Here is a 19,512-nt window from a genome sequence, read left to right on the forward strand (position 1 = left end):
ACAGACAGCAGTGACGTCAACGCCTCGCCGCTCGCGCTGCTTCTCTCTTTGTTTGATTTAAATCAGATTAAATCAAATTAAACTACAGAAAGAACCGCAGAGACAGTTACTGTTCATTTAAACTCCTGGAGGTCGTTTTCTTGTTTAATCCACGGCTCGTCGCTTCCGGGTTAAAGGTGAGTTCTGCTTTGTTTCAGATAGCATGCTAGGCTAGCTGGCATGATGCTAACGTTAGCATGATGCTAACGTCGGTAAAACCGCGTTTTATAGTTGATATTCGACGGAATGGTGAATAAAATAAATACACGAGAAGCGAACGTTACTCTGACGGTGTTTAACGTGACGAGAAGCTAGAGAGTTTTTTATAGATCTGTTTTATATTAAAAAAAAAAACATAATGACTTCTCAGTGTAAACAATGGACTGTATCTTAAAGTGATTCTCTATCTTAGGGTTAGGTTTATCTCTTTGATCTGTATCTCTGGTTAGAATTCATCAACATTATTAATATTATCATATTGAATCGATCTGTATCTCTGGTTAGATCAACATTATTATTATTATCATATTGAATCCATCTGTATCTCTGGTTAGAATTCATCAAACTTATTATTATTATTATTATTATCATATTATGAAGTTTCGATTAATTGAATACCCGGTCAGTGCAGACCACAATGGAAACACTCCTTTGTTATGGAACTGTGCTTCGATCTGTTGTAAACTGTTATAAAGTATTCACAGATCTACAAGACCACACCATGGGGTCCATTTGGTCACTGCAGACCCTTTAGTTACATTTACAGTCAGTTTGTTTATATATCTGATCAGACTGAGAACAGTATCACGTTGGGTCATAGCTCTGAGGTCCATTTGGTCCCATGTGTTACACTCTCAGAGTTACAGACCTGTAAGGGTCCATTTGGTTCCATTTGTAGTTGTATACAGTTAGCTGCTTTAGCAGACGGTTTGAGAGGGAGAGTGGAGTTTGCTGAGTTTTGATTGATTGAAATATTTATTAACAGTTTGTAGAATTACAGTACATTTCAAGCACAAACTCAATACAAAGACTGTTAACTGTGAGTGGACGACCTAATTAAGCATTACACTTGTTTACAACAGGGTCCACATTGTTCAATTCATCAAAACATTTAGAGACATACAAATGGACACTTCTATGGCGGGGATTCAGATTTTACAGCATTCTGCTCTCAAGAGATAGGTTATTGTTATTTTGATCGTTTGCCTGTTATCTCTCCTAATGTACACCAACATCAATTGTGGACAAAATTATATCCAAAAACAACAAAATATAATTTAGTTTTGGGTCTGAGAGGCTAAATGTCATCAAATGGTGGTCCGTGGCTCAAATGCTGAATGGATAATGGACCTTTGATGTGAAAAAGGTTGAAAACCAGTAATATAACAGAGTATACCAATTAATTTAGATTTTCTGACTTTACTACATTTGGTGTTTTTGTCAGATCTACAGATCCTCATCATATAACATTATTGTTGTTTTATCAGATCTACAGATCCAGGCGTCTCCATGGCTGTACGTCGAGGCCACATCAGATATCTCAAAGTAAGTATTTATAAATGTATGTACGTATAAATATGTGTGTGCACTATTGTGTATTAATGTGTGTGTGGCTGCCCGTGTGTGTGTTAATTATGTTTGTGTGTGTTTGTATATTAATGTGTGTGTGTCTATATTAATGTTTGTGTGTGTGTGTGTTTCAGGTGTGTGAGGTCCAGTCTACGGGTGATTCTAAAGGTTCCAGCATCAAGGTGACATTTTGTTCATTTCATATTTTACTGTCCTGTCTCTGTTAGTATTATGTTATGCTTTAGCTATTGAAAAATAGCAGATATACAAGCTCATAGCGCACCACCGAGTGGCGCGCTACGAGCTTGTACGTCTGCTATTTTTGAAAAATCGAAGAGCGACTGACATAGAAGACATTTTTAGAATCTGATCTCAGGTCAGAATGGGTTAATTAGCCTGTCGCTAAGTCCCACCCAAGCCCGTTCTTGGCCAATACCACGTTAGCGACGGTTATACTAAGTATCCTGGTCAAGCTTTCAATGCTGGTCAAAATGGTTAAGCAGTGTCAATACATTTGCTGTACAGCATGTGTGGACCTCAGAAAGAGGGTTTGTTTTCTCACCTTGTTATGAGCAAACTAGTCCATGAATAATTTCGCTCCGTTGTGCAGTTTAGTAGTATTAGAAATAAAAAATAGGCTCTCATTGACTTCCATTGTAACGGGGAATTAACTCTCAAAGTCACTCTTTTAGAACACTAAGCTGATTCTGACCATTTATGAGTGGAAAAGCTCATGCGGTTTTATTTTTAATAAAAAAAATCAACGTTGTCTTGTTTTTGTTTTGACTACGGTGTTGCCACATTGTGTGAGCGATATAAGCCAACCCACCTCCAAAAACAAGCCAACTCTTAAAGCCAAATCAAGAAAAACAAGCCAAAACAAACACAATAATATGACCATATATAATCCTAATAAAAATATTGTATGCATTTATCATCATAAATACTATGTAGGCCTATGTCTATGATAAGTAATGTTTTGGTATTGTATTACAGTACTAATTATTAGCCTTAAGCCAAAAGTAGTGGGAAATAAGCAGACTTGGCAACCCTGACAAGTTTATTTGACAAGTTATTTTATAAATCTATCAAAAGACGAAAAATAAAACGGCATGAGTTTTCCTGATGTCATAAACTGTCAGAATCAGCTTTTGTTGCGTTCGCTTATGTGCTAACTGTCTTTTGAGATTTTGAGAGCTGTTTCCCGTTACAATGGAAGTCAATGAGAGCCTATTTTTATATATACTATTAAACTGCACAACGGAGCGAAATTATTCATGAAATGGACTAGTTTGCTCATAACAAGGTAAGAAAACAAACCCTCTTTCTGAGGTCCACACATGCTGTACAGCACATATATTTATTGACACTGCTTAACCATTTTGACCAGTATTGAAAGCTTGACCAGGATCCTAACCTAGTAACCGTTGCTAATGTGCCAACGGGCTTGGGTGGGACTTAGCGACAGGCTAATTGCACCCGTTGTGATATCCACCTGGACACTGGACAGGTCTGTAGGACACTTGACAGGTCTGTAGGACATTGTGATGTCCACCAGGACACTGGACAGGTCTGTAGGACACTGGACAGGTCTGTAGGTCATTGTGATGTCCACCAGGACACTGGACAGGTCTGTAGGATATTGTGATTAGTGTTTGGAGTGATCAAAACTAGCAGTAGAATACAAGTTTAGAAGCAACTTCCAGAAACATGAACGGTCTCAGTAAAATGTCATGGTTTGTTCAGCTGGTTCGGATTAAAACATCTTTTAATTTTGCTTTATTCCATCAACACGTTATATAGTAAGAGAAATCTATGAAGATCTGGGAACTAAATCGTTACCAAGACATTTCTTCACCAATGTGTTTCTAAAGATGTCTAATAACGTACTAAAAGTTTGAAATTCAACTCCTGTGGGAAATTGAGTTATTAGCATAATATGTGACCATACGCATAACATCCTATATAAGGCCAAAAAGTCAGAATTTCATCATTTTTTAAGTAACATGTGACATATGAAACTAGGGGGTTTTCAGGGATTCTGAATCCATTCCAAGCATTAGTTTTGCACAAAAAACACTCCTTGGGCTAAATTAGGCCTTATCCACTTGACCTCATCACTATATGGCCGCTATGGCTGTTTTCCTCCCAAGGAGTGTTTTTTTGTGCAAAACTAATGCTTGGAATGGATTCAGAATCATGAAAAACCCCTAGTTTCCTATGTCACATGCTACTGAAAGAATGATGAAATTTGGACTTTTTTCTTTATATGGGATGTTATGGGTATGGTCACATATTATGCTAATAACTCAATTTCCCACAGGAGTTGAATTTCAAACTTTTAGTACATGTTATTAGACACCTTTAGAAACACATTGGTGAAGAAATGTCTTGGTAACAATTGGTCAAATACCTGATAAAATGCCCTTACTAATAGACGAAGGTGTGATTGAAACGTCATTTGGTGTTACCGACAATAAGCCACTACTTTCAGACGAAGGTGTAATTAAACGTTGTTTCCGTCTCTTTCAGGACGAGGGCGGTTACGACGGGAACGGCTACGAGGAACACATGTCGGACGAGGCCATCGACTGTAAGACCAACCTGATCGTAAACTACCTGCCTCAGAACATGAGCCAGGAGGAGCTGCGATCGCTGTTCAGCTCCATCGGAGAGGTGGAGAGCGCCAAGCTGATACGAGACAAAGTAGCAGGTAAAAACTACACCGTAACAGTTCTATAGGAGAGGCGGAGTCTGCCGAGCTGGTAAACTACTCATTTTAGACCCCAGAGCAGATTCCACAAATGTCTTCTAAAAAAGCATATTCATAGTTCATATTATATTCATAGTTCCAGTTTACGGTGAAGAGGTGACCACTGAAAACTACAACATGACGTCACTGAGCCGCGGTGGTAAGAGACTCACCCAAACACACCTCTGTTTTTACTAAAACTACAACATGACGTCACTGAGCCGCGGTGGTAAGAGACTCACCGCTCACCCAAACACATCTCTCTGTTTTTACTAAAACTACAACATGACGTCACTGAGCCGCGGTGGTAAGAGACTCACCGCTCACCCAAACACACCTCTCTGTTTTTACTAAAACTACAACATGACGTCACTGAGCCGCGGTGGTAAGAGACTCACCGCTCACCCAAACAAACCTCTCTGTTTTACTAAAACTACAACATGACGTCACTGAGCCGCGGTGGTAAGAGACTCACCGCTCACCCAAACACATCTCTCTGTTTTTACTAAAACTACAACATGACGTCACTGAGCCGCGATGGTAAGAGACTCACCGCTCACCCTAACGCATCTCTGTTTTATTTAGCTGCCAGGGGCAGGTGGGCAACCCTTAGTGTTTTATTTAGCTGCCAGGGGCAGGTGGGCAACCCTTAGTGTTTTATTTAGCTGCCAGGGGCAGGTGGGCAACCCTTAGTGTTTTTATTTAGTTTCCAGGGGCAGGTGGGCAACCCTTAGTGTTTTATTTAGCTGCCAGGGGCAGGTGGGCAACCCTTAGTGTTTTATTTAGCTTCCAGGGGCAGGTGGGCAACCCTTAGTGTTTTATTTAGCTGCCAGGGGCAGGTGGGCAACCCTTAGTGTTTTATTTAGCTGCCAGGGGGAGGTGGGCAACCCTTAGTGTTTTATTTAGCTGCCAGGGGCAGGTGGGCAACCCTTAGTGTTTTATTTAGCTGCCAGGGGCAGGTGGGCAACCCTTAGTGTTTTATTTAGCTGCTAGGGGCAGGTGGGCAACCCTTATTGTTTTATTTAGCTGCCAGGGGCAGGTGGGCAGAATGTTCTGCCCATTCATTTTAGGATTAATCCAATGATCTTAAACAGTCTTTTCTTGTTTTGTCCTTTGTTTTTGTATCTTATCCATGAATTGACACACAAATATTCAAATTGATTATTTTCTTTTTTTCTTTAAATAATCTGCTAAATTGATTAGTCCTGTTTCATAGCATGGTTGCACAACCACACAGAATGGCAGATCTGCAAGCTCACAACACGTCGCCGTGTGCTGTGAGGCTTGTACTTTGTTTTTTTTATACATCAGTTATTTTTCATAATGTATTTAAATGGATCGATCAATGTTTTTACTGTTTGATCCTCATGATCTAATCACGTGCACTGTGCACGTTTTATGTTCTTTTTAACATTGTATTTATTCCTCTATTTAATAATCTTATTTATTGGCATATCTATTTATTCATCTATTGATCTGTCTAGTTTTTGATCTATTTATTGATCTGGGAAAACCCGGTTAATATTTTAATACTTTCTAGTGTTTTTGATGTTTTTGATGTTTTGTTGTTCTTGTGTTTCCTTTCAGGATGTAAAGAATGAATGAATCCTGTGATGCTTTTTCAACACAATTCAAACTTTAATCTTGATTATTGTTCCATTATGTAAATTTTCATCTTTTTCAACAGAACTTTAATGTTTTTAATGTTGACCTTTATTTTCATCTTGGCTGTCGCCGGGTAGAGATCTGGTTTGTCTCCTTGTTTTAAAACCCATTTTGTCCCGAGGACCATCTTAAAAACGGCATTCTAAATTTAGATAGTTTTCTGAAAAATCTGTTTCTATGTCGGTGGTTCTCAAGGTTTTTCTTGTCCAAGCACCCCCAAAAACTATATGTATTTGGCCGCCGACCCCCACCTGAAAATATGTTGTTCCGGGGCCCCCCCTCCTAGAAGCAAAGATTTGAGTTAAAACGTGCGCTCTGAAATAATATATATTCAAAGATTGGCGCCACATTTTCACGATTAAAAAAAAATAGCAGACCTACAAGCTCGTTGCGCTGCACTCGGTGCCGTGCTACGAGCTTGTAGATCTGCTATTTTTCAACAGCTAAGTTGAATGCAACAAATAACAATGCTTAAAACACCAAAAGCGGTTCCCGCCCTGAATGGGTTATGTTATGGGCTGCACGATTATGAATTTATGACCGATATCCGATTATTTTGCAGATTCTGGCCGATTTCGATGTTTTTCGGATTACCTTCAAACATTAGAAATACACAAAACTAACGCGACTGAGCCATAAGACGGTCACATTATTGCGTCAATATCTGTGAAAATTATCTGGATTATTTTGAGACCGATCCGATTACAATACATTTCATCCTTTATCCAAGCCGCTTTTCAATGATTGAGCATGTGATTAAAATAGGTCTACATAGAGATGAGATCAGACTTAAAATAGGTCTACATAGCAGTGTTGTTTTCGTCGACTAAAACGAAGACGAAAAATGTTCGTCGACTACCTTTTTTCACTGACTAAAACTAAATAAAAACGAATCTATGATGACTAAATCTAAGACTAAATATACTGACAATTTCGTCAACAAATAAAAACTAGACTAAAATGTTAGGAAGGGACTAGTGGACAAGAGATCCAGTTTTATGCTGGGTTGCATGCTGAAAATGGCAGATCTACAATCTCACAACACGTCGCGCTGCGACGCGTTGTGAGATTGTAGATCTGCTATTTTCAGCATGCAACCAAAGTGTAAAATATGTCATTACAATGACATCAAAAACACATTTTAGTCGACTAAATCAACTGTAGATTTAGTCGACTAAAATCGTATGACATTTAGTCGACTAAAACTAGACTAAACACTAGAACATTCCAGGTGACTAAAACTAAGTGAAAACTATTCAAGAGACTATGACTAAAACTAAAATAGAAATTTGCTGCCAAAAACAACACTGCTACATAGAGATGAGATTAGACATAAAATAGGTCTACATAGAGATGAGATCAGACATAACCCACATAGCGTGCGTGTGCATGAGTTCTAGACAGTACTAACGGTAATGGAAGTAACTGATAACGGGACAATATTTCATATCAGACAGATTTTATTAGATAATATTTAGACCTTATCAGAGATTTTATTAAATGTTCCAATACCATTGTTTTCATAGCAGCCCTCGCCGATACGAGTACGTTTTGTTGAGTAACTTATTTCACTCTTTTTCTCCGGTTTCATTTCATTGTCATGCTTTGTACTGATGCTGTTACCACAATAGTTATAGCCTGAAAAAAATCTAATTCCAAAATATCCTTTATTTTTCTTATTAGCAATACAACGTTTTGCTCTGTTCAGACAGTCTGTTCTAGTGTCGTCTAATCGTTTTCAATGACAAATCCCGCTGACTTTCTTTCATTATGCTTGAGGCAAAAAAAACATTATCCATCCGATAGTTATTTTTTTACATGGATGCAGATGGACCTACACTTGAAGGTGTCATTTATGCTTGTAGATCGGTAGTTTTTTGTCGATTTGCTGCAGTGTTGTAATCGCATTGCATTCGTTCAGCCTAGTGTGAATCGACTGTTTTGGTACTCTGTTCCGAGCACCGAGTACAAGCACTTGAGGATGGTATCGGGCCCAAGTACTGATGCAGTATATGCATCGGTAGTACCAGTGTTGTTTTTGGCACCAAATTTCTATTTTAGTTTAGTCATAGTCTTTGGACTGAAACTTCATTTAGTTTTAGTCACATTTTTGTCACCTAAAAAAGTCTTAGTGTTAGTCTAGTTTTAGTCGACTAAATGTCATAAGATTTTAGTCGACTAAATCTACAGTTGATTTAGTCGACTAAAATGTATTTTGGTGGGTCTTGATGCCGTCGTAATGAGTGTTTTTACACTTGCTGAAAATAGCCGATCTACAAGCTCGTTGTGAGCTTGTAGATCAGCTATTTTCAGCATGCAACGAAGTGTAAAATGACTTATACTGGATCTCTTGTCCACTAGTCCCTTCCTAACATTTTAGTCTAGTTTTTATTTGTCGACAAAATTGTCAGTATATTTAGTCTCAGTTTTAGTCATCGTAGCTTAGTTTTCATTTGGTTTCCATTTGTTTTTGTCAGTGAAAATAGGTAGTCGACGAACATCTTTCGTCTTAGTTTTAGTCGACGAAAACAACACTGATCGGTACATCTCTTGGATGGTATCAGCCCCAAGTACTGATACAGTATATACATCAGTACATCTCTAGGATGGTATTGGGTATTATATTTTATATAAGGCTGTTTCATCCTAAACTGAAACAGAAAACACTCTGGCAGAGCAGGAACCTTTTCTTCTGCATTTTGTTTTATCTCTACTGTGTTTCTTTTTTTCATCCTTCCAAAGCTGAACGCTAACGATGGTCGGGCCGCTGTTCTGAACCATGTTTCACCTGATGGTTTTTCTTTTCTTCTCCCAGGGTGTTTAAAGAGGCTGTAATGTTGTTTCTTTTCTCTCCAGGATGTTTTAAAGAGCCTGTACGTAATGTCAAAGGTTTTGTTTTGTTTATTTTATTTTGTTTGTTTGTTTCCTGTTTGTTTTGTTTCCTCTCTAGGCCACAGTTTAGGTTACGGCTTTGTTAACTTTGTTAACGCTAATGATGCAGAGAGGGCTATCAGTACCCTCAATGGCCTGAGGCTACAGTCTAAAACCATCAAGGTAAACTACGCTGATGACGTTATGTTTTAATCTAATGATGCTGAGAATTCAGTCTAAAACCATCAAGGTAAACTATGCTGATGACGTTACGTTTTAATCTAATGATGCTGAGACTTCAGTCTAAACGCATCAACAGGTAAACTCTACGCTGATGACGTTATGTTTTAATCTAATCATCCAGAGAGGGAGCAGCAAGGTAAACTCTTCATGAAGACCTTTATTTTATGGATAAGGATGAAAGGCGGCTGTTTACTGCATGTGACTAGCCTGGGAAATATTCCTTTTCCGTTTCATGACCCGGTCGGGAGCGGATGATATCTTCTTGTAGTCGTCAGGCCGGAATAAGACATTCCCAAAATCCCACGTGATCATAATCTTAGGGCCTCATAAACTTGGAGCCTCCCCAATAAAAGCATCGATGCGGCAAGAGTGTCATTCGTATGAAGTACTTTTTGGAATAGTTTGTTCAGTTTATCACTTTTATTCCAACGTGTATCGACCTTAGAGTATATATACTCTAAGGTATCGACTGGCGAGACTAAAAACAAACGCTGGACCAAAACAAAGCGACGCCGAAAAATCCGGAACCACCGGAATACATTTTTATCATCCAGACTAAACAAAGAGTCTAGACCAGATCACATGGTCTAAACCACGCCTAGAGTCTAGACCAGATCACATGATCTAAACCACGCCTAGAGTCTAGACCAGATCACATGGTCTAAACCACGCCTAGAGTCTAGACCAGATCACACGGCGATTTAGTAAAACAGACCAGGCTTTCCCCCCGAGGTGAAAGCCAGGTTAAGCATGTGACATATCTACATGCTACGATACTATATACCAGACCCCTAGATAAGCTATTTTTACATCTTTTCTTTGGTATAAAATTATTAAAAGTTATTTGTCATATCTGCCCTGTGCAATCTTTGATTACGAGGCCTTAAAGACAATCTGATTATTTTTCCGTCCGAAAAAACTAAACCGTTTCAACGTCAAGTTAAATTTGTTAATGATGACAGCCTTAATGTAAAAGTAACCCTAATGTAATGAGTACACAGCCGCCTTCATGCTCCTATACTGCCACCTGCTGGTGCGGAACACGCTGGATTGTGTTTTTGATTTTAAATTGAACTCTGCATTTATTCAACATGTTTTTGGTTTTTGTGCCAAAGTCGAAGCTCCAAAATGTCATTTTTTTATCTTGATTTGTTTTTTTTAATTGTTATTGTAACAAATCTCTGAATGTTTTATTTAAGTAGTTTTATTTTGAAGTTTTTTATTTGGCTTTTTCAAACTGTACATCAATAGAACTTTTCATGGTGTAATGTTCGTTCTTTTTTTTTTTTACTTTTACTTTTTCCTTTGAAACATTTAGTTTGACTAACCGTGGCATTAGCCCCTCCCCCTATTGCCGTTTGATTAGCCGCGCCCCCTTTACTCCTGCAGTTTAGTTCCTCGATCAATGTTTCTCCTTTCAGCTCTTTGACACGAGGCTTTTTAAAATCATTTTTAATCTTGACGCATTTCTGCTCAAGGCCTTCATTAGAGCAAGTTGAAATTGGATTGGGGGGGGGGGGGGGGGGTCCCATGGTATCATGGTATCAGGAGTGACTTTGGACAGGTGGAAAACCTTAGTTAAACTTTCAAAGTGAGTTGACCCGGCTTACGTCTTCTGATGGTTAACTTCTACTCGTTACTTTCAAAGTGAGCAGATGGTACAGACAGACAGACCTGGCTTACGTCTTCTGAGAGTTGAACTCTATTGTCAACATGACACAATATTAATAATCCTGTTTAGTGTTTCATTCATGCAAATGTGACAAAATAGGACGGCTTGTTGTCACGCATCTGTGCGATCATTAACAGGTTAGCTTTAGCGATAGAAACAAGCATCCAGGTCTTTGAAAACGAGCCCAAATCCCTTTGAAAACAAGCCCCAAGACTTAAAGTGGCTATTTGACAATAACGGCTCAACGTTTGGCTGTTCTTAGGGTTAGGGTCCTTAGCCCCCAACGGGTATGGACTAGTACAGTTGATCTATTTAAGATACAAAGGGCCGAACGGGAGAAAACCTCGAGGGACCAAGTTTAAACCTCGGTCCAAACAAGGGACTAATGCAATGGTATATATGAGTTTAAACCATTTGGGCCTGATGTAGAAACGGTTTCCTGAAATACCTCATGTTTCTATATCAGTGGTGCTCAATATTTCATGTCAAGGACCCCCAAAAATATATGTAAATGGCCACCGACCCCCATCTGAAAATATGTTGTTCCAGGGACCCCCCCCCTTCCAGAAGCAAAGATTTGAGTTAAAAACGTTCGCTCTGAAAGATATTCGATATTCGCCCACATTTTCACGATTTCCCCCCCCCCCCCCAAAAAAAAATAGCAGACCTACAAGCTTGTAGATCTGCTATTTTTCAATAGCTAAAGTATAACATAATTCTTAAAAACACCAAAAAGGGTTCCCGTCCCAAAATGGGTTAAACCTCCGTCCGTAAAGGGACTAATGCCATGGCGGTATATAGAGATGGTTGCTGATAACTGTGGTATAGAGATGGTTGCTGATGTGACACTCCTTATAAGGGCGTGTGGTGACCGTCTGTCGTTGTGCGTGTGTTGACCCGTCCAGGTGTCGTTCGCTCGGCCCTCCTCCGACACCATCAAGGACGCCAACCTGTACATCTCTGGCCTCCCGAAGAGCATCACGCAGAAAGACCTGGAGGACATGTTCTCTCGATACGGACGCATCATCAACAGCCGAGTCCTGGTCGACCAGGCTTCAGGTACAGAAAATACTACTGGTAAGATATAGTACAAATATAGTACAAATACACTGTACCATCACTCTACACATCCTGTACACTATAGTACACAAACTGTACCATCACTCTACACACCCTGTACACTATAGTACACAAACTGTACACTCTATAGTACACACCCTGTACACTATATAGTACACACCCTGTACATTCTATAGTACACAAACTGTACACTCTATAGTACACAAACTGTACACTATAGTACACAAACTGTACCATCACTCTATACACATGGTATACTCTGTAGTACATGGTAACATATAGTACAAATTCACTACTATACACAATGTACACCCAATGTACACACTGCTATACACAATGTACACACTGCTATACACAATGTACACACTGCTATACACAATGTACACACTGCTATACACAATGTACACCTACATCCTATACTACATACCAGGGATAATCAACCTGGGGGCCACACTAGGGGCCACAACCATGCAGTTGATAAAATGACAACACCAACGATAACTTATCTCTCATTTGCTTTATTTCCACTAAGTATGAAAAGACAATGTGCATTATTTTATGACATGGCCTCCATTTCCATTCTGTCAATGACACTATTTCTAATCAAAGTGATTTGCTACATTTTCTCTCTTTTGAATAATTCTATGATATTGACACTGTCGAGACATTGTTGGAGTTTGGAAGTGTTTGTTGGATAGTCACTGAACAGCCATGTGTACACAGCGCCCCCTGTTGGATAGTCTCTAAACGGCTCTGTGTGCACAGCGCCCCCTGTTGGATAGTCTCTAAACAGCTGTGTGCACAGCGCCCCCTGTTGGATAGTCACTGAACAGCTCTGTTTCACAGCGAACACCTGTTTAGAATTTGAACATAATTACTGAAAGCTGACCAGGGCTTTCATATTGGGGCGTGGCTTTCATATTGTGTTTTCATTGGCCCAGGGCCATGGCTTTCATATTAATACTGTGTTTTCATTGGCCCAAAGTTCTCCAGGGGCATGGCTTTCATGTTAATACTGTGTTTTCATTGGCCCAGAGCTCTCCAGGGGCATGGCTTTCATGTTAATACTGTGTTTTCATTGGCTCAGGCCTGTCGAGGGGCGTGGCTTTCATCCGGTTCGACAAGCGCGCAGAGGCGGAGGACGCCATCAAAGACCTGAACGGCCAGAAGCCGCCCGGCTGCTCTGAGCCAATCACGGTGAAGTTTGCTGCCAACCCCAATCAGCAGGCCAAGAACCCCCACCTGCTGACCCAGCTCTACCACGGCCAATCACGACGCGGCTTTGGAGGACCTGTCCATCACCAGGCCCAGAGGTTCAGGTACGTCACATGACTACCACAGCCAATCACATGACTACCACTGCAATACTCCATACACTAACCCTAATACTCCATACAGTAATACCTCCACAGCCTAATTACTAAAGGATAAACTTTCTTTACTCAGCAAGTAAACAGAAGCCATGTGTGCCACACCAAAAGTGGTGACCTATAGAATCCTGTACATTAGAGACCGACGGACAGAGTGCTATACTTCTCCAGTACAGCATGTGTTAATGTCTCATTAAGGTTCTGTCCTATAGAGCGTCGCAGTCCCGCCCCCTCGAGAGACCCGGAAAAGAAATCGCCGTTCATTTTCCTCATAGACTTTTCTTAAAGTATTTATTTAAAGACGCCGATGGGAGAGCAGTATACTAACATGTATTAATGTCTCGTTAAGGTTCTCTCCAATGGGAGAGCAGTATACTAACATGTATTAATGTCTCGTTAAGGTTCTCTCCAATGGGAGAGCACATGGGTGGTGGTGGAGGAGGAGGAGGCGGATCGGGAGGCGGAGCTACAGCTGGGTGGTGTATATTCATCTATAACCTCGGACAGGTCAGTTCAAAGACTGTTACTGTACTTTACTGTACTGTACTTTACTGTGCTGTGTAGATACTGTACTTTAAAAACATACATGACAACTGACTAGTGTAGCTCTGATCTGCATCTATGAGAAAAACAACATACTGTACTGTCGATACTGTACTTAAAAGTGAAATATCCTTTTAATGTATTTCTCCAGAGATAGCCCCTCCCCTAGCCCCGACCACCTTACAGGCGAATGCAAAGACTCAACTTCTGTAACTTAGATAGGATTTTATGTAGACATTAAAGCACTCTATAGTGTAGACTCATAGTTTCATTATATAGATATTCCACTGTTACGTTCTTAGCTTACGTGTGATTCATGATAACTACTTTTTTTATGTATGTGACATTATTGCGATGTTTGTTGTTGTTGCTTACTGTAAGTGTCTGCATTAAGAGCGTCTGATAAATGACTGCATTGTAAACTGTACTGAATTACTGTAAACTGTACTGAATTACTGTAAACTGTACTGAATTACTGTATTTTCTACAACATCGGACAGGATGTGGACGAAGGAATCCTCTGGCAGATGTTCGGACCGTTTGGAGCCGTCACTAACGTTAAGGTCAGTGGGCTTGTAGATCTGCTATTTTCACTCTTTATAAATGAATAAATTGTCTTCTACCCTCTTCTTTTCCTTTCGGCGGGTAGCCTGGCCCAGACAGCATGCTTTCTGGGCTACCGGGGCGGGTAGCCTGGCCCAGACAGCGTACTTTCTGGTCTAGAGGTGCGGGTAGGGTAGCCTGGCCCAGACGGCATGCTTTCTGGTCTAGAGGGGCGGGTAGCCTGGCCCAGACAGCGTGCTTTCTGGTCTAGAGGGGCTGGTAGGGTAGCCTGGCCCAGACAGCGTGCTTTCTGGTCTAGAGGGGCGGGTAGCCTGGCCCAGACAGCGTGCTTTCTGGTCTAGAGGGGCTGGTAGCCTGGCCCAGACAGCGTGCTTTCTGGTCTAGAGGGGCGGGTGGTAACCTGGCCCAGACAGCATGCTTTCTGGTCTAGAGGGGCAGGTAGCCTGGCCCAGCCAGCGTGCTTTCTGGTCTAGAGGGGCAGGTAGCCTGGCCCAGACATCGTGCTTTCTGGTCTAGAGGGGCTGGTAGGGTAGCCTGGCCCAGACAGCATGCTTTCTGGTCTAGAGGGGCGGGTAGCCTGGCCCAGACAGAGTGCTTTCTGGTCTAGAGGGGCACGTAGCCTGGCCCAGACAGCGTGCTTTCTGGTTTTTCATGGAGCAAGCGCTGGAAAAAGTATTGATTCACCGATCAGAAACCTGTCTGTCTCTAAGCCATACAACATAGCTGTCTGTCTCTAAATCATACAACATAGCTGTCTGTCTCTAAACCATACAACATAGCTGTCTGTCTCTAAACCATACAACATAGCTGTCTGTCTCTAAGCCATACAACATAGATATTGTCTTCTTCCCTGAGCCATCCTAAACTGAACCCAAATCGGGCAGTAAATTAGTTAATAATAATAATAATGTTTTCCAGGTGATCCATGACTTCAACAACAACAAGTGTAAAGGTTTAATAATAATAATTAATAATGTTTTCCAGGTGATCCGGGACTTCAACACCAACAAGTGTAAAGGCTTCGGCTTCGTGACGATGACCAACTACGAGGAAGCAGCGATGGCGATCACGTCGCTCAACGGATACCGCCTGGGAGACAAAGTCCTCCAGGTGTCCTTTAAGACCAGCAAGCAGGGCGGACACAAGTAGACTCACTACTGCCCTCTGGTGGGCAGGAGGAGCACAGCTTATTTTACTGTACATTTAGGGGTTTTTCTTTGTTTTGTTTTTGACGGGATTGGTTTAGAGCCGCTGGTTCCCAAACTTCTTCATAGCAAGGACCCCCGAATTTACACTAATTAGCCCCGCGGACCCCCATTTGAAGAGACATGCCAGGGACCCCCATTTGAAGAGACATGCCAGGGACCCCCATTTGAAGAGACATGCCAGGGACCCCCATTTGTAGAGACATGCCAGGGACCCCCATTTGAAGAGACATGCCAGGGACCCCCATTTGAAGAGACATGCCAGGGACCCCCATTTGAAGAGACATGCCAGGGACCCCCATTTGAAGAGATATGCCAGGCACCCCTATTAGAAGAGACATGCCAGGGACCCCCATTAGAAGAGACATGCCAGGGACCCCCATTTGAAGAGACATGCCAGGGACCCCCATTTGAAGAGACATGCCAGGGACCCCCATTTGAAGAGACATGCCAGGGACCCCCATTTGAAGAGATATGCCAGGCACCCCCATTAGAAGAGACATGCCAGGCACCCCCATTAGAAGAGACATGCCAGGGACCCCCATTTGAAGAGACATGCCAGGGACCCCCATTTGAAGAGACATGCCAGGGACCCCCATTTGAAGAGACATGCCAGGGACCCCCATTTGAAGAGACATGCCAGGGACCCCCGTAAGAGAAGATTGTTATGGCTCTAGCAGTGATTTTCAACCAGTTTAATGTCAAGGACCCCCAGTTTGACATGCATTAGTCTACGGTCCCCCATTTAATGGCATTTCTAACTCTGGGACCCCCCAATTTATATAGTAATGTTAATTTTACACCCTAATGGGTCCATTTGGTTCCATTTGTACACTCAGAGAGCTGATGTTAGTGAAAATAGCTGATCTACATTGATCTACATCTACGTTGTGGGCTTGTAGATCAGCCATTTTCACTAGTTTGGGTCCAGGGCGAATATCTTGGTTTCTGTTTTGGGTCAAAGTTTAGGAACCAGTGGTTTAAATTTCACTTTTGTTTTCTTTCGTTTTGTTTAAAACGTTGAATTTTGGTTTTACACTTGTTCGTTGTTTCCAGCGCCCTCTAATGGAAGCCAGTGGAACAGCATCCGTTCCCCATGTAAATAAAGTGTTTGTTTAAAAACTCACGGTCGGTTTTCCACGCCCGCACATACGTTAGAGCCACGCCCCCACATACAGTAGAGCCACGCCCCCCATATACAGTAGAGCCACGCCCCCCATATACAGTAGAGCCACGCCCCCCACACACAGTAGAGCCACGCCCCCACATGCCATATATGGTCCATTTTACAACGTGTATTTTTATGTCCCCCCGTAGTGTCGGATCTACAAGCTCACACAGCACGCTGTGAACTTGTAGATCAGCTGTTTGTTTTTTTAAAACATCTTTTGAAATGGTGCTTTTTGAATCAAATGAAATAATTAGCGTGGTTCTCGGGGTGTGACGGGGACCATCAGGGGGTTCCAAATGGACCCTTATGGCTCTGTAACTGAGTGTAACAAAAACCCTTAACCCATTCTGACCGGAGATCAGATTCATACGAGGTTTCCTCTGGGACACACACTGGTCTGATTAACTCATTCTGACCTGATTCTAAAAATGTTCGATTTTTCAAAAATGGCTAAATCATGACATGATGCTGACACCAAAATGGGTTCCCGTTCAGAATGGGTTAAAGCTCGGTACAAATGAAACCATTTGGTTCCTTTTGTATCCTGGAAATGAAAGTAAAAAGTACCTTCAGGTCTAAATCCTGAGCGTTCATTGAACCATGTGGTCTTCTCAATCTCAAACACTTAATGTGAATTAAAAAAAAAGAAATGTTGCATTTTGGTTTTTAAACCATTTATTTCTTTTTTAAGGTGTTCATTATTATTATTATTTTTAAATTGAAGCGTTTTGACGACGAGATTGTTTTTGTTTTATATTTGTTTTGTTTTTCTGGTCCATTAAAGTTTGTTCATGAGCAACAACAACATGCGATCAATGTGTTCATTTCACTTCCATTTGCAGTCCCTGCTGCGTCCACAGGGAGGCTAGAGCTCTGTGATCAATGTTTTCATTTCACTTTGCAGTCGCACCTCTTCAGAACGAACTCTTAAGGGCCGATTCATACTCTTATTTTACCGCTGTTTCGGCGCTGTAGTGCCGAAATGATTTCTGCTCGTCAGAAATTTTCAGTAGCACCGAAGAGACGACTTTAGGACGGTACAGAGCCGAACCGACTTTTATTCGGCTCTAAAATAGGAGTATGAATCGCGCCTAAGCCCTAAACCTCTTCAGACTACCTTGGAAGCTGAAGTGTAAATAAAATGCTAAATTATAAATCTAATTGAATGCTAAATTATAAATCTAAATTGTAGTGCTACGGGCCAAGATGCATCTTAAAGGGTAAGACCACTTTTTTGAGGTTTGGGTTGGGTAGTTACTTTGCCATGATGCAACTCCAAATGTGGACAAGAAATAAAAAAATACTGCTCCAGTGATTAGAAATTGATAATTCAAAATATGCTCCTCATTGACTTACATTGTAGCTAAAACAGCTACAGCTACGGTCCATATGGTTACCATCTCTCCATCATTTAACTGGGGACCCCCTGGAACCCCCTCAAGGACCCCTCGTTGAAAACCACTGGTCTAATATAGATATGGACCCCCTGGAACCTCCTCAACATGCCAAAAAATCACACCCGTGTGAACTGAGTGGTGCAACTCCCCTCTCCCCCCCGCTCTCTCTCTCTCTCTCTCTCTCCCTCCCCGCTCTCTCTCCCCCCCCCCCTCTCTCTCTCTCTCTCTCTCTCTCTCTCTCTCTCTCTCTCTATTTGATTGATTGATTGAAATATTTATTAACAGTTTGCAGAATTTACAGTACATTTCAAGCACAAACTCAATACAGAGACTGTTAACAATTTACAATTACAATTTAGGCATTTAGCAGACGCTCTTAATCCAGAGCGATTTACAATAATTAAGCAAGAACAAAAAGCATTGGAATACATCACATAAAAGCATTTATCATGAAATATGCAGGTAAGCTAAGAAAGTAACAGTGGAATATCTATATAATGAAACTATACATATAAACTATACATATATACTACTATGCTATAACTATGCTTAACTGTGAGTGGACGACCCAATTAAGCATTACACTTGTTTACAACAGGGTCCACCTTGTTCAATTCATCAAAACATTTAGAGACGTACTACAAATAGACACTTCTATGTAGTTAAAGAACAGAACAGGAATTCATCATAAAGGAGGCAAAAAGGGAAAAGAAACATATACAGTGAGGGGAAAAGGGGGGGATTCAGATTTTACGGGGGCCAGTTTCGAATTGCAGCCGTCCGTAGGTACCCTTTGAGAGCAGTTTTGAAGGAGTCTTAATGACTGTTGGTAGGGCGTTCCACATTTTGGTGGCATAGGAGCGAAAATAATTGAGTCCCTTGTTTTTGCCGAATCTGGGTTGTACATGGTTTGTTGCACTCCCTCTGGTGTTGTGGGTGTGGAATTCGTTTACATTAAGGAAGTATTTAGACAGGTAGGCCTACATATTATCTTTGTATGTCTCTAAATGTTTTGATGAATTTAACAATGTGGACCCTCTTGTAAACAAGTGTAATGCTTAATTGGGACGTCCACTCACAGTTAACAGTCTCTGTATTGAGTTTGTGCTTGAAATGTACTGTAATTCTACAAACTGTTACTAAATATTTCAATCAATCAATCAATGGTGGTGTATCGAATATTGTGGACCAGACCCATTGCAAGATGCTGTACTCTGTCGTCGACCCTAAGCCATTCCAGCCTGTCAAAGTGGGCAGGGGTGAGGTGGGTTCGGGGGGTGAAGCCAAGTAGGAGCCTGACCAGTTTGTTTTGGGAGGTCTGGAGCCTTGTTTTAAGGGCCTTTGAGGTGCTGTGGTACCAAGAGGTGCATG

General features: G+C 41.3%; 1 protein-coding gene across 3 annotated transcripts; it reads left to right on the forward strand.

Moving 5' to 3' along the window:
- On the forward strand, positions 1–17,551 carry LOC310860293 (ELAV-like protein 1). 3 transcript variants are annotated; one of them, XM_083767126.1, is made up of 11 exons: positions 1–176; positions 1,527–1,584; positions 1,743–1,790; positions 4,141–4,321; positions 8,976–9,079; positions 11,717–11,888; positions 12,979–13,210; positions 13,663–13,768; positions 14,305–14,367; positions 15,353–16,774; positions 16,824–17,551. In XM_083767126.1, the coding sequence occupies exons 2-10, from the start codon at positions 1,549–1,551 to the stop codon at positions 15,515–15,517; spliced, it is 1,107 nt and encodes a 368-aa protein (XP_083623252.1). In that variant the 5' UTR covers positions 1–176; positions 1,527–1,548; the 3' UTR covers positions 15,518–16,774; positions 16,824–17,551. The 3 variants fall into 3 exon arrangements, with proteins under 3 accessions (XP_083623252.1, XP_083623253.1, XP_083623254.1); XM_083767127.1 differs by having other exon boundaries at positions 16,827–17,551; XM_083767128.1 differs by having other exon boundaries at positions 11,717–11,870.
- Positions 17,552–19,512: the final 1,961 nt, after the last annotated feature.

This window comes from Protomyctophum parallelum, assembly GCF_964188405.1.
Source record: "Protomyctophum parallelum genome assembly, chromosome: 6".
Classification (NCBI taxonomy): domain Eukaryota; kingdom Metazoa; phylum Chordata; class Actinopteri; order Myctophiformes; family Myctophidae; genus Protomyctophum; species Protomyctophum parallelum.

Coding starts and splice junctions, on each gene's coding strand:
- LOC310860293 (XM_083767126.1), top strand. CDS start 1,549: ATGGCTGTACGTCGAGGCCACATCAGATATCTCAAA. Junction 1,791..4,140: donor CTAAAGGTTCCAGCATCAAG/GTGACATTTTGT, acceptor CGTCTCTTTCAG/GACGAGGGCGGTTACGACGG. Junction 4,322..8,975: donor GATACGAGACAAAGTAGCAG/GTAAAAACTACA, acceptor TTTCCTCTCTAG/GCCACAGTTTAGGTTACGGC.